The sequence below is a fragment of the Anomaloglossus baeobatrachus genome, chromosome 6 (assembly GCF_048569485.1).
Source record: "Anomaloglossus baeobatrachus isolate aAnoBae1 chromosome 6, aAnoBae1.hap1, whole genome shotgun sequence".
Lineage (NCBI taxonomy): Eukaryota > Metazoa > Chordata > Amphibia > Anura > Aromobatidae > Anomaloglossus > Anomaloglossus baeobatrachus.
In genome coordinates, this window is record NC_134358.1 from 112,941,415 (window position 1) to 112,955,322 (window position 13,908).

The 13,908-nt window shown below is 41.6% G+C and overlaps 1 protein-coding gene across 1 annotated transcript in view; it reads right to left on the reverse strand.

The window, feature by feature from the left end:
• The window catches only part of LOC142243826 (uncharacterized), a 143,585-nt gene extending 140,105 nt beyond the window's left edge, over nucleotides 1–3,480 (reverse strand). The window contains exons 1-2 of the mRNA XM_075316029.1: nucleotides 3,307–3,480; nucleotides 2,220–3,211 (exon numbers count right to left, since the gene is read on the reverse strand). Of these exons, the coding sequence (XP_075172144.1) occupies nucleotides 2,220–3,211; nucleotides 3,307–3,395 (1,081 nt within the window). The 5' untranslated portion in view covers nucleotides 3,396–3,480. The remainder of the gene's footprint in view (nucleotides 1–2,219; nucleotides 3,212–3,306) is intronic.
• Between the last annotated feature and the right edge of the window lie 10,428 nt (nucleotides 3,481–13,908).

Here is a 13,908-nt window from a genome sequence, read left to right on the forward strand (position 1 = left end):
CGGAATTTCCCAGATAAGTTTTTTTCATACTGCCGGTTGTCAGTTGAGAGTTTTGATTACTTACTAAATATTTTACGACCTCATTTGCAACATCAGGACACTTGGATGCGGCTTTCCATTTCCCCAGAGGAGAGATTTATGGTGACTCTGAGGTAATATATTTGTTATTTTTGTAATTTGTGTAAATGTGTTATTTTTCACAGTGAAATGTGTAATTGATCTTTATTGATGTAATCTCATTTTTGATTCAATGTTTGTGTTTTCTTATGATTGTTTTAATTTAAAAAAACATAGTGTTAATTGTAAATCATTGTTTGTCTTGTTTTCATAGATTCTTGGCGACTGGTCAATCTTTTAGTGCTTTACATTTTGATTTTTTGTTGGGGCGATCAACCATTGCCAGTATAGTACGTCACACATGCGACATGATATGGCAACATTTAAAAGAACAAATGATGCCTCAGCCAAACAGAGAAGATTGGTTGAAAATCTCTAAGGGCTTCAAGGACTCTGTTGACTTTCCTAACTGCATAGGAGCTTTGGATGGCAAGCATTTCAGAGTAAAAAAGCCACCAAACTCTGGGTCACGTTATTTCAATTTTCATAAGTTTTTTTCCGTTGTTATTTTGGCATTGGTTGACACAGAATACCGATTTATTTATGCAGACATTGGGGCCTATGGTAGTGCCTCAGATGCCCGTATTTTCCGTTCATCAAGATTAGCCCAACGCCTGCAAGAAAATTCATTATTGATCCCCCCTCCAGTTGCCCTACCTGGTACATCTGGACCGTTGGCACCATATGTGATGGTAGCAGATGCAGGATTTGCATTATCCAAACATGTTATGCGACCATATCCAAGGAGATCCATTGATGACAGGAAACAGTACTTTAATAATCGGCTAACTAAAGCAAGACGTTATGTGGAGTGTGCATTTGGTATTTTAGCTAACAAATGGCGCATTTATCAGACAACGATTCAGTTGCAGCCAACCTTTGTCACATCTGTACTCAAGGCTACCATAGTGCTTCACAATTACTGTCGGATACATGAAGGAGGAACTTATGTGGATGATGAATTTCAGATAAACCATGTTGTTAATCCCACAGGTGAACCTATGTCTCATAATTCCGTGACATCTGGTTTACAAATTAGAAATTTATTTACTGATTACTTTAATTGATTTGATGATACTAATAATAGTGATGATTGTTAAGATTGTGATGGTTTTGTGTTGATAAAAATATAATTTTTTTTTATTATAGGAACTTGGTTAAATTTTCTCCACATCTAAGAGCTTAAATCAAACTAGTATTAAAGGGCAAATGCGTTAATCATAAACTGACATTTCTGTTAGCAACATGGTTTTCTGAATGTTGTATGTATGTGTATGTACATTTCTGTGTTACTATCATGTTTTAGGAAACTTATTTTAAACTTACAACATTAATAATGTTAATCGTCTATAGAAAAAATGCAATATTATTAATAAATATCAATAATAAACATGTTTCTTTTCTTCAAAAACAGAATATTTTATTAAGAATAAGCATATTAATCCATAAAGTAAGGATGTTATTTTTTCACATCCACATTAAAAATGTACATATTGTTCATCTTGTGTTAAATTTTTCTAAATGTAAATTTTGATGGTATTCTTCATAACATACAAAATATACTTTACATACAAGAGTAATTGTAAAGAAAATGTGTGCATTGCTTACAATGTTGAAAAATGTCGGCCAATAACGTTGCTATCATGTTGGACATTGTCATAGACCAAAATATTGTAAACTGTGTTTTCAGAATATTAGAAATAATCTAACCATCAAATTGGTTGGGTAAAAATGTGTTAATAAATTTCCAAAAAAAAAGGCCATAAAACATATATGTGATCCGTCACTAAGTATAATCACACATGTTTTTAAAATCTTTTCAACTTTGAGTTAGCACATTTTTGGAAATCCCTCTTTTTTAACATTTTGACACATTCATCAGATTTGTTGTTTGATTGTTAAGATTAACAAAAATGTGCATCACAAGTCAACAAGATCTTCTAGTGAAGTAACCTGAGTGTTGCTGAGTATGTTGTTTTGTGTGGCCTCAGAAATGGTATTTTCAGGAATGGAAACAGTTGTTTGCTGAACAACATTCCTATTACTAGCTACAGTAGTGTGTGGAACAGTCTGTTGCATGCTGGTTTGTCCCAACACATTGCCTGTGGTTGAGTACACCTGTGGATCTACATGGGTAATTGGGTATTGTGTGTGTGTATGTTGTTGACCTTGAGGATAGTTGACTGATGTTTGTAAGTGTGGTGTAGGTAACATAGTTGAGATTGGATAATGAGGCATCATGAATGATTGTGGGTATGTTGAACCTGGAAACAAATTAGGTAAACCACCAATATTTGTGGGTTGAGTAAAGTAACTAGTAGTTTGAGTTGGTTGTAAATTCATATAGTTCATGGGTTGCTGAGAGGTAGCACTTTGTACTGTGCTTAAGGCACCAGTATTGGTTGCAACATACCCTTGTCTAATTGGTGTTGGGAATAACGTACTTGAAGCAATTGAAGGTTGTCCAGATTGTTGTAATAGTGGATTATTGACTATTACAGTTGCCATTGTTGTTTGTGTTGAAATTGTATTTTGATTGTCTGTTGTGTTTGGGACTGTATGTTGTTGCATAATGGTACGCCAATTTTCTATGGCCTCATACACTCTCACTGGTTCCTGTTCTGCCTGACTAGCTGACAGTAGGGTCAGCATAGCAGCTCTTACACGTTCCTGCCTATCTGAAGGAATTTTGGTTAAGCTAGTTGATAAAGAGCGACAAAAACGCTCGGCATCTGTTTCTGGAATTAAAGTGTTCATTATGTGAATAATGCGTGTGTCAATTATTTCCGGTAAGGATCTCATTTCCTCAGGTCTGCGGATTCTTCTTGCACGTAGAGGTTGTGGTGCAAAACGTGGAAGTACATTTGTTTGTGTTGCTTGTGTAGCTGGTGTGGTTGTTTGTTGCGTTGAAGAGCCTTGGGTGTTGGTTTGTGCACTCTCTGTCCCACCCTCATGTGATTCAGTTGCTGCATCTTGTTGAGTCTCAGGAATTTCAATGTCTTCTCTGCCAGGTTCTTGTTCTGATGCTGAGGTGGCTGTAGCAGAGGGACCTGCTGTTGGTTCATCATCTGATTCGTCAAGATTATCCTCCGTTCTATAAGAAATGAAAAAACATATTACAATCTTAACATTTATCTTTGTCCAATTATCTTCAGGGGTTTTTTTTTTTTCTGAAAAAAAAAAACTTACTGTGTAACTTCTAAGATGGGTGCTAGGAAGCTTATTTGTTCATAGTAGACATATCTGCGTTTGCGGCCTTGGCTGGATGAGGATGGCATAGGGTTGTACTCCCTTCGGTACTGATCACGGGCTGAACGCCAACGCCTTTTTACCAAGTCAACTGTGGAAAATTAACAAATATGTCACTTGCAACATTCTCCATAAATCTGCACACATTAATTTAAATAATGTTTGCGAAATTTAATATACAATTTAACACAATTATGTTGGTCAAATACTTAGGATGAAATATAATTTATTTAGATATTCATCATTCAAAAACATGTTTAGACATTCACACATAACCAAATAATATTTCTGAATAATTATATTTTAAGTAATTGTCATCTATATTTAAATTATAATTTGGTGTTTTTGCAATGACATTTGGCTATAAATTACTCGAAATATTATTTGATACATGTAGGTAATGATATTGACATGTCATTTTAAACAATTTTATTTTAAAAAAAAAAAAAACCAACATTTTCAAGTGTGATACTAAATTTAGACTAATACAACAGGGAATTTTAAAAAACATGACAGTTTAATCAGTTAATTAAGTAAATTCATGAAGAATTCCAAGTCAGATTACAAATTTAAGTATACTTCGATTTTTGACACTGATGAAAGTTTGGTGATACTATGAAAAAAGTGTACAGGAACTCAATATATTGAGTAGTACATAGACCAATTCTTCTCATAGGATTTTACACTAAAAGACAACATAACTATGCCAAAACAATCACAGTTTGAAAGTATGAACAAATCTAAATATAGATATTAAATAAATAACTATAAAAAAATACAACAACTTACCATATTTAGCACGCTTTGCAGGAGAACATCTAGACCATGCATTATTGGGGTACACTTCCTCAGCTACTTGATTCCAATGGCGATCAACTGTCAGTCGGTCATGGTAACCATCTACACGTGTATCCCATAATGGTGGGTGAGTCTCGACAGCTGTTATAAGTTTCTCCGTGTCCACCCGTGGTGCTATTATTATATTTCGAAGACGAAAGTTTGCTCAAAATAGATCTTGCAATACACAGAACTACAACTTCTTGCTTGCTCACTCCTTCTGCAAATGCACAGTTAGTTTTGTGCAAAAAAATATGTTAGCTACGCCACCTGAAAGTATTTCAGAGTGTAACAAACTTTCTAATTAAAACACGGACACGGACCACACGGATAGCATACGGAGGCCATCCGTATCACGTACGTGTAAACACGGACCCATAGGATTTAATGGATCCGTGAGGACGTGATGCCGGTGGAAAACGGACATGTCAGCGCTTTTTCGACACGCACAAACGTACGCACGGAACGGACACACGCTCCGTGCGCAAACACTGACGTGAGGCTTTTTAGATTAAAAATAGTATGTCAACATCAGCACGTGTCTCCGGTACGTGCAAAAAATGCCAAAAACGTACCGGAGGCACGGATGTGTGGCGCAGGCCTTAAGCAGAGCCTGGATGCCTTTCTTGAAAAATTTAATATAACCAGTTATGTATATTAGATTTTATGACAGGGTATTGATCCAGGGAACTAGTCTGATTGCCGTATGTGGAGTCAGGAAGGAAATTTTTTCCCCATTGGAACGTGTTTGCCACATTGGGGTTTTTTGCCTTCCTCTGGATCAACATGTTAGGCTACGGGTTGAACTAGATGGACTTAGAGTCTCCCTTCAACCTTAAAAACTATGATACTATGATATATGCTTTCTTGTATTAGCATTCCTCCAGATCTATACTTGTTAAAAATCCTTGATTCCTAAAATGTATAATTTGATCCTTGCTACTAAGATAGTGTTTTAATGGTTCTCAGGGCCTGGTGTACATATCCAGTGAGTACATAACACTACTTAGGGGGTATACACACATCTAAAACAAAAATATCCAACACTGTCTTCCCTAGCTTTAAGTAAGTTTGAATGATGGTTACTAAGGAACCAACATGTGAAATGATGTGTTCACAGAGTACCGTATTTTTCGCTTTATAAGACGCACTTTTGTTCCCCCAAATTTTGGGGGAAAGTAGGGGGTGCGTCTTATAAGCCGAATATACGGGGGGGGGGAGGGGGGGTGGTATATATATATGTACCCTGCAGCGTCCAGGGGAGGTGGGGGCAGCAGCTCTGGAGCACAGTGGAACGCTGCGGGCTGCTGCCTTTGATCTCCTGCACCCGCTCATATAATATGCACAGCCGCTGTCCATCTCCAATGGTGCTGAAATCGCACGCAGTGAGGGGCTGGTGAGCGGTGCATATTATATGAGCCTGCGTCCCAGTGTGATCGCACATGCCCACCCCTGTGTTAGATTTGGCCCCCAGGCTGCTGCTCATTCTAAAATAAAAAATCTTTACTCACCCTGCAGCGTTTCTCCTCGTGCCCCTGCTTCCAGTGTGATCAGGCAAGCAGAGATCTCAGCCTGCTGTGCCGATCACATGACCGCACTGACAACCAGGAAGTAAGGAAGAACAGAAGCACGGAGCAGACAGGAGGGAGCTCAGCACTGCAGGAGATAAGGAAAGAGGGGTTTATTTTACTTTGGGCAGCAGCCTAGGGGCCATATCTGACACAGGGGGACTTGTGCGATCTATAGGGGCCCATGGGCAGCACTATGGGGGCGATATCTGACACAGGGGGACTTGTGCGATCTATAGGGGCCCATGGGCAGCACTATGGGGGAGATATCTGACACAGGGGGACTTGTGCGATCTATATAGGGGCCATGGGCAGCACTATGGGGGCGATATCTGACACAGGGGGACTTGTGCGATCTATAGGGGCCATGGGCAGCACTATGGGGGCGATATCTGACACAGGGGGACTTGTGCGATCTATATAGGGGCCATGGGCAGCACTATGGGGGCGATATCTGACACAGGGGGACTTGTGCGATCTATAGGGGCCATGGGCAGCACTATGGGGGCGATATCTGACACAGGGGGACTTGTGCGATCTATATAGGGGCCATGGGCAGCACTATGGGGGCGATATCTGACACAGGGGGACTTGTGCGATCTATATAGGGGCCATGGGCAGCACTATGGGGGCGATATCTGACACAGGGGGACTTGTGCGATCTATAGGGGCCATGGGCAGCACTATGGGGGCGATATCTGACACAGGGGGACTTGTGCGATCTATAGGGGCCATGGGCAGCACTATGGGGGCAATATCTAACACAGGGGGACTTGTGCGATCTATAGGGGCCATGGGCAGCAGCATGGGGGCGTTATCTAACACGGGAACGTGTGCAATCCATAGGGGACCATAGGCAGCACAGGGGAACGTGTGCCATCACAAGGGGGCTATATTCAATATAAGGGGGCCATATCCAGATTAAGGGGGCTAATTTTAGGATGGGGGGCTATGAGGGACATATACCCTATATGATTTGTTAGAGGGACACTGGCATTATAAGATGGACCCCATTTACCATTAAAAAAAAAAATTCTCTTTTCCTTCACCAAATTTGGGGGTGCGTCTTATAATCAGGTGCGTCTTATAAAGCGAAAAATACGGTAAGTTCTTACAGTCTGCCATCCTGTCATACCTCCTATGCTGCCTATCTGTCCATTATCTGCTGCCACTTCTTCCTTGTCTTTCTATGATACATGGGAATGTACTGTGTATATTAATATATTAATAAGGTGGTTGTGATTTGTGGCACCAGCAATAACAATGGGATTATAATAATAATAATAATAATATTTATTCATTTATATAGCGTTACTACTTCCATAGCACTTTACATAATTGGCAACTCTGTCACTATTGGGGCTCACAATCTAAGGTCCCTATCTGTTTTTTTTTGTAGTGTGGGAGGAAACTGGAGAACCCGGAGGAAACTCACACAAACAAGGGAAGAACATATGTGACGCCCCTGACCTGGTCAGGCGCCGCTGGGTACTGCACCCATGCTGGGGGCAGTACCTTCAGGTAATCCAAAGGTTGTAATAGGGTGTGTATGCACAGACACATAGCAACCAGGTCTCCCACACCTTAGAGGGGACCCTTGGGCAGACCCAAGAGGGGGCTTGCCTCCACATCTCAGCTAGGGGTGTAGGGGAGGAGCTAGAAGCTAAGGTGGCAGTGGCTGTCAGGAAAGTAGGAGGAGTTAGCCAGTCTGAAGGTGGGAAGCGCAGAATGTGGCAGGAGAGAGATATGCGCGAACACGCTAGTCAGATCCTGCACGTGTAGTAGCCGATAGTGGGAGAGAACGATTACGAGCAAGTCGGTCAGAAAGACGCTGAGGAAGTTAGCTGGTCGAGTACGGAGACTCCTGGTGACTAGGCACGCACGGGGAACAGGTCCCTAGAGTAGACGTCCATTTACTGATCTGCTAAACCTGCCAGTGGGGGAACCATAAGTCCCACACCAACCACCTAGAGTCCGAGCCTCAGCAGCAACGAGGGGGCCCATAAGGAGGATCGAACCTGTAGCCATCTTCCTTGGTCCACGCTGCCGGCAAACGGGCCAAAAAGGGGAGAAAAGGCAGCAGCGACTTCCCTGGATGAATTCCAATGGTACTTCAAGTCAGGGGGTATCCGTAACAAGAAGTACTAGGAAGGCGAGTTAACGGTTATTCTTGGACCTGCCTAAAGGATACCTGGTTCCACCTGGTTCATCTCAGCATCGCCCGGGTTACCTCACAAAAACATCTGAAAGTGAGAAAACAAGTTGAAAGACATCTTGGACTGTGACTGAGTTATTCTGGAACCTGTTGTTCTACACACCCGAGCCCCTGGGGCCAGCCTCACTCATGGGAGGCCACACCATCCGACTGCAGACTCCATCAGCCCCAGACGCTCGTTAAACCTGCAGTGGCAGTCACCCATACCTCTGACCGCAAACCTAGAGTGGCGTCACGACTCCCATGTAAATAAACCTGACATACCTGTAGCCAGAAATACCAACAAGTGGAGCCCCCGCGGCGTCCCCGAAGGTGGAGTGGACTCCCTGGGGTGACCGCGGCGTCCGGGGGGGGTCCCACATTTTTGGCGTCACAAACAGGATAAGGACTAGACCTGTTTAAACAGGTGACAGTGCGCCTCAGCGATCGAAAAAAAAGCAAAAAAAAAAAAAAACAATTTGAACTGCCGCCATTTTGATGTTAAAAGCGTGCGATTTTAGAAGCTGCAGCCCGCACAGAAGAAAAATAACCGCCCACGAAGAGGTGTGGCTGCCCCAGCTTGCAGGGAGCGCTCTGGCAAAGGGAACAGAGAAGATGGGGGCGGATCTGTCTCCAGACAGCAGGGACGTCCCAGTCCAAAGGGAGGATAACAGCGAGAAATGAAACGAAGACTACAGCGTGACCAGAACCTGATGAGCAACGACAGAGAGAAGATGGCGTCTGCAAGAGGTGACCAGGGAGAGCAGGGTTGGACCAGGCCCATACAACATTGTCACCAGATTTCAGATCCGGAGACATAAAGAGTGTGTATATGCATATTAATAAGTTCAGTAACTTCTTTTAGGATAAAACCCAAACTTTATTGATAATTAAACATACAAATATTAAAATTCAACAGGGAGACACACCTTGTTGAAGGACGGTTATAAGCCCCTATTGACTATGCACATCAGTATTAATCGTCAGATATAAAGTCAAAGACACTGATTTTTTATCTCTTATTTGTACATTCAATCATTTATAATTAATCTAGGATCGCTATTGTCGCCTAGATGTTAGTACCATATGACTGCTGTATAGTGCTACTCCAATTTCGATTTTATATAGCACTCAAACAGGACTTCCATTCATCTAACATCATAAATAGTCATAACTAGCACATGGGTAGAGGCACGAACAGCAGCGCATCAAATGATGTTTTATTTGGTATCATTATAACCATACAGATACTGCGTTATCCATGCGTTTAGGTCAAGTGCCTACAGATCGCAGATTAAATTTACACGCATGGATAGAACAATTGTGAAATAATGTATCATTTATACTCAAATCGATGCGCTGTCGTTAGTGTACTCACACCATGTGCATCCACTAACCCAAAAGGAATTTTTCTGCATCATTACAAGCTAGTACATATGCATACTTGCAGATATATTTTTTCTATTCAAAGTGTTAATGTAAATTTTGGCCCATAATATCTTCAAAGTCATGCATGATTTTAATGAATCAAACGGCATAAATGTTAATTATGATCATAATATTGTAGCACCAGTCATACATAGTACATATTTCCAATACATCTCCACGTTGCTAAATTACCAGCACTTATAATTAGTCTAGGATCGATTTTATTGCCCAGACATTGAAATTGTACAGCTGCAATATGCTGCAACTTTTGTTTTAATTATCTATAGCACTAAGTCAGGGTCATAGCAATTCTATTCACCTGACATCATAGCTTGCACATAGACAGAGACACAGACGGCAGCGCTGCAGATGATATTATTTTATTTTTTTTTATTTATTTTTTGTTATAGTCATATAAACACTGCGTTATCCATGCGTTTAAGTCAAATACCATGATTTATTGACTCAATTTGTACACATGGACAAGTCAGCTATCAAATGGTATATCAATCCTATTAAATTTATAATCAAATTGGTGCGCTGTCATCAGCGTGCTCACACCATGTGCATCTACTATCTCAATAGAGTCGCAAAAGCATTTTTTTATTATTTATTATATCGCATCGTGGACATGCATATCTAAATACTGGCACAAATGTATGAATATGCTTTTTATAGATAAATTCAATATATTATTTTCTATTTAAATTTATTTTCTTCAAAATCATGCATGATCATAATGAATCAGAAGGCATATATCCGGTTATAATCACAACCCTGCAGCCAAACTAAATGTGGTTCTCATTGTATCTCAACATTGCTTGATTAACAATAGCTGTGCAACACACAGAAAAACGCAAGTTTTAACCACATGCTACATTACATAGGGCTAGTCGCCATTGTATTAATTGGAGTATGCAAAATACAAGGTGTAGCAAGCACAAGTATGTATAATCACCCAGCGTACATAGATATCGGGTAGCACAACTTAATTTATAGAAATATGCCTATAAAGGAAGCCATATATTAGATAGCAAGAATATACAATTGTTTCTAAAGCATATGAGCCAAACTGACGTGAATTCATTTACCTGAGTGTGGGGCACCCGTCCTTCCACCTTTGACGCACGTTTCACTAATGCTTCTTCAGAAAGAGGCGCCTCTTTCTGAAGAAGCATTAGTGAAACGTGCTCATATGCTTTAGAAACAATTGTATATTCTTGCTATCTAATATATGGCTTCCTTTATAGGCATATATTAGATAATGTAGCATGTGGTTAAAACTTGCGTTTTTCTGTGTGTTGCACAGCTATTGTTAATCAAGCAATGTTGAGATACAATGAGAACCACATTTAGTTTGGCTGCAGGGTTGTGATTATAACCGGATATATGCCTTCTGATTCATTATGATCATGCATGATTTTGAAGAAAATAAATTTAAATAGAAAATAATATATTGAATTTATCTATAAAAAGCATATTCATACATTTGTGCCAGTATTTAGATATGCATGTCCACGATGCGATATAATAAATAATAAAAAAATGCTTTTGCGACTCTATTGAGATAGTAGATGCACATGGTGTGAGCACGCTGATGACAGCGCACCAATTTGATTATAAATTTAATAGGATTGATATACCATTTGATAGCTGACTTGTCCATGTGTACAAATTGAGTCAATAAATCATGGTATTTGACTTAAACGCATGGATAACGCAGTGTTTATATGACTATAACAAAAAATAAATAAAAAAAATAAAATAATATCATCTGCAGCGCTGCCGTCTGTGTCTCTGTCTATGTGCAAGCTATGATGTCAGGTGAATAGAATTGCTATGACCCTGACTTAGTGCTATAGATAATTAAAACAAAAGTTGCAGCATATTGCAGCTGTACAATTTCAATGTCTGGGCAATAAAATCGATCCTAGACTAATTATAAGTGCTGGTAATTTAGCAACGTGGAGATGTATTGGAAATATGTACTATGTATGACTGGTGCTACAATATTATGATCATAATTAACATTTATGCCGTTTGATTCATTAAAATCATGCATGACTTTGAAGATATTATGGGCCAAAATTTACATTAACACTTTGAATAGAAAAAATATATCTGCAAGTATGCATATGTACTAGCTTGTAATGATGCAGAAAAATTCCTTTTGGGTTAGTGGATGCACATGGTGTGAGTACACTAACGACAGCGCATCGATTTGAGTATAAATGATACATTATTTCACAATTGTTCTATCCATGCGTGTAAATTTAATCTGCGATCTGTAGGCACTTGACCTAAACGCATGGATAACGCAGTATCTGTATGGTTATAATGATACCAAATAAAACATCATTTGATGCGCTGCTGTTCGTGCCTCTACCCATGTGCTAGTTATGACTATTTATGATGTTAGATGAATGGAAGTCCTGTTTGAGTGCTATATAAAATCGAAATTGGAGTAGCACTATACAGCAGTCATATGGTACTAACATCTAGGCGACAATAGCGATCCTAGATTAATTATAAATGATTGAATGTACAAATAAGAGATAAAAAATCAGTGTCTTTGACTTTATATCTGACGATTAATACTGATGTGCATAGTCAATAGGGGCTTATAACCGTCCTTCAACAAGGTGTGTCTCCCTGTTGAATTTTAATATTTGTATGTTTAATTATCAATAAAGTTTGGGTTTTATCCTAAAAGAAGTTACTGAACTTATTAATATGCATATACACACTCTTTATGTCTCCGGATCTGAAATCTGGTGACAATGTTGTAAGTGTCTAAAGTGAGTGATGCTTCTTACTTTTGGAGTTTGGGACTTATGTGTTGATTAATTGGACCAGGCCCATGACTGAAGGCAGAAGTGGGAAGAATTGCCGACGGTCTGGAAGACATTGTTATCAGATGCCGGGTGCGATGCCTGGTGCAATGCCTGATGCGATGCCTGAGGCGATGCTTGGTGCGATGTCCGGTGCGATGCCCGATGCGACGTACGGTGCAATGTATGGTGCGACACCCAATGCAACACCTGGTGCGACGCCCGCGGTCAGACCAGATCAGGCCGCAACGCCTCCTGCCCTGGCCAGACCAGACCAGGCCGCAACGCCTCCTGTCCCGGCCAGACCAGACCAGGCCGCAACGCCTCCTGTCCCGGCAAGACCAGACCAGGCCGCAACGCCTCCTGTCTCAGTTGCCCGACCAGAGGTGGTCACAGCGCCCCAGTCGCTGACTGAGGGACCAGCACCTGCGCCCCGATCTGAAGTGGGCACAGTGCCCCATCAGCCAGAGGAAGAATCAAAGCCTTTGCCCTGGGCTGACCTATTTGCCAAGTCTATGGGCCGCAAGCTGCCATCCCGACCAGAAGCGGTGACAGCACCCTCTCCGCTGGAGAGGGATTCACTGTCCTGCCAGGCTGATGAGAGCTCATCCTCATCCCCAGAGTTACTCTCTAAGCAACTGGAGGAGGACGCAGCACCCTTTGCGAGAGAGGGAGGCCAGGAGGTCGTGCTGCTATTCCCCCATCGACCAGAGGAGGTTACAGCATTTCCTGCCAGGGAGGAATACCTGGTTGCATATAGCCCGAGCATGTATGTGACCTGATTACCTGCTGATGACCAGATAATGGTAATGCGGAGACCAGCCTGCAGAGGGCAGCGTAGTGTGAGAGCCAGACACCTCCTTGAGAAGCCCACCCCAGAGAGAGAGCAAGTGGAGGCCAGGGACCTGCAGGAAAAGCAATCCCTGCGGCAGGCCAGACACCAGGCCAGAGGTCCCCTCCACTGTGGGGTAGTGGAGGAATTCAACTGCCGCACAGGGTGGGGCTTTATAGTGGAGGCCGGAGAGAATGAGGGGATCTTTGTCTCCAGATGGGCTGTGCAGTCCCATCTACAGCAGGGTCACCCTGGTCGTGATTTCTATGTGGGGGATGTAGTAGAGTACACTAGGCATATGGGGGAGAGAGGCTGGTTTGCCTTGGACGTGGTTCAATGTCCAAAGGAAACCTTAAGGAGTTAAGACTTCACCCCCACTGCTTATACCAGGTCCCCAGGGTCGCCACCATCAGGGGACGCCCAAAATGCCCAAAATGCCCAAAACGAACATCATGCAAATGCAGACACCCAAAAAGCACCCTCCAGGTATCAGAGCACTGAAGGAAAGAGCCCTGATCTTGAGACAAGGAAGTCTGGTTAGTTTGAAAGGTATAAAAATGTTTTAAAAATGTTTCTCTGAAGGTTCAGTAACGTTTAAGAAAATATGCCCACAAGAACTTTTGTGTGAACTGTTTGAGTATTGATTGCATTTAGCACCTGGTTACGTGCACTTTAAAAATGGACGATAGGCTATGAACTGGCTATAGCCACAAACTCTCGCATTGTAAAAAGTTACCTCAGTGGTACCAACTTTAGAGCACACCTGTTTATGGGGCCTGGCTCTGCACCACCAGAGAGCAAGCCTGTTTATGGGGCCTGCTCTCCAACACAGGGAGCACGCCTGTTTATGGG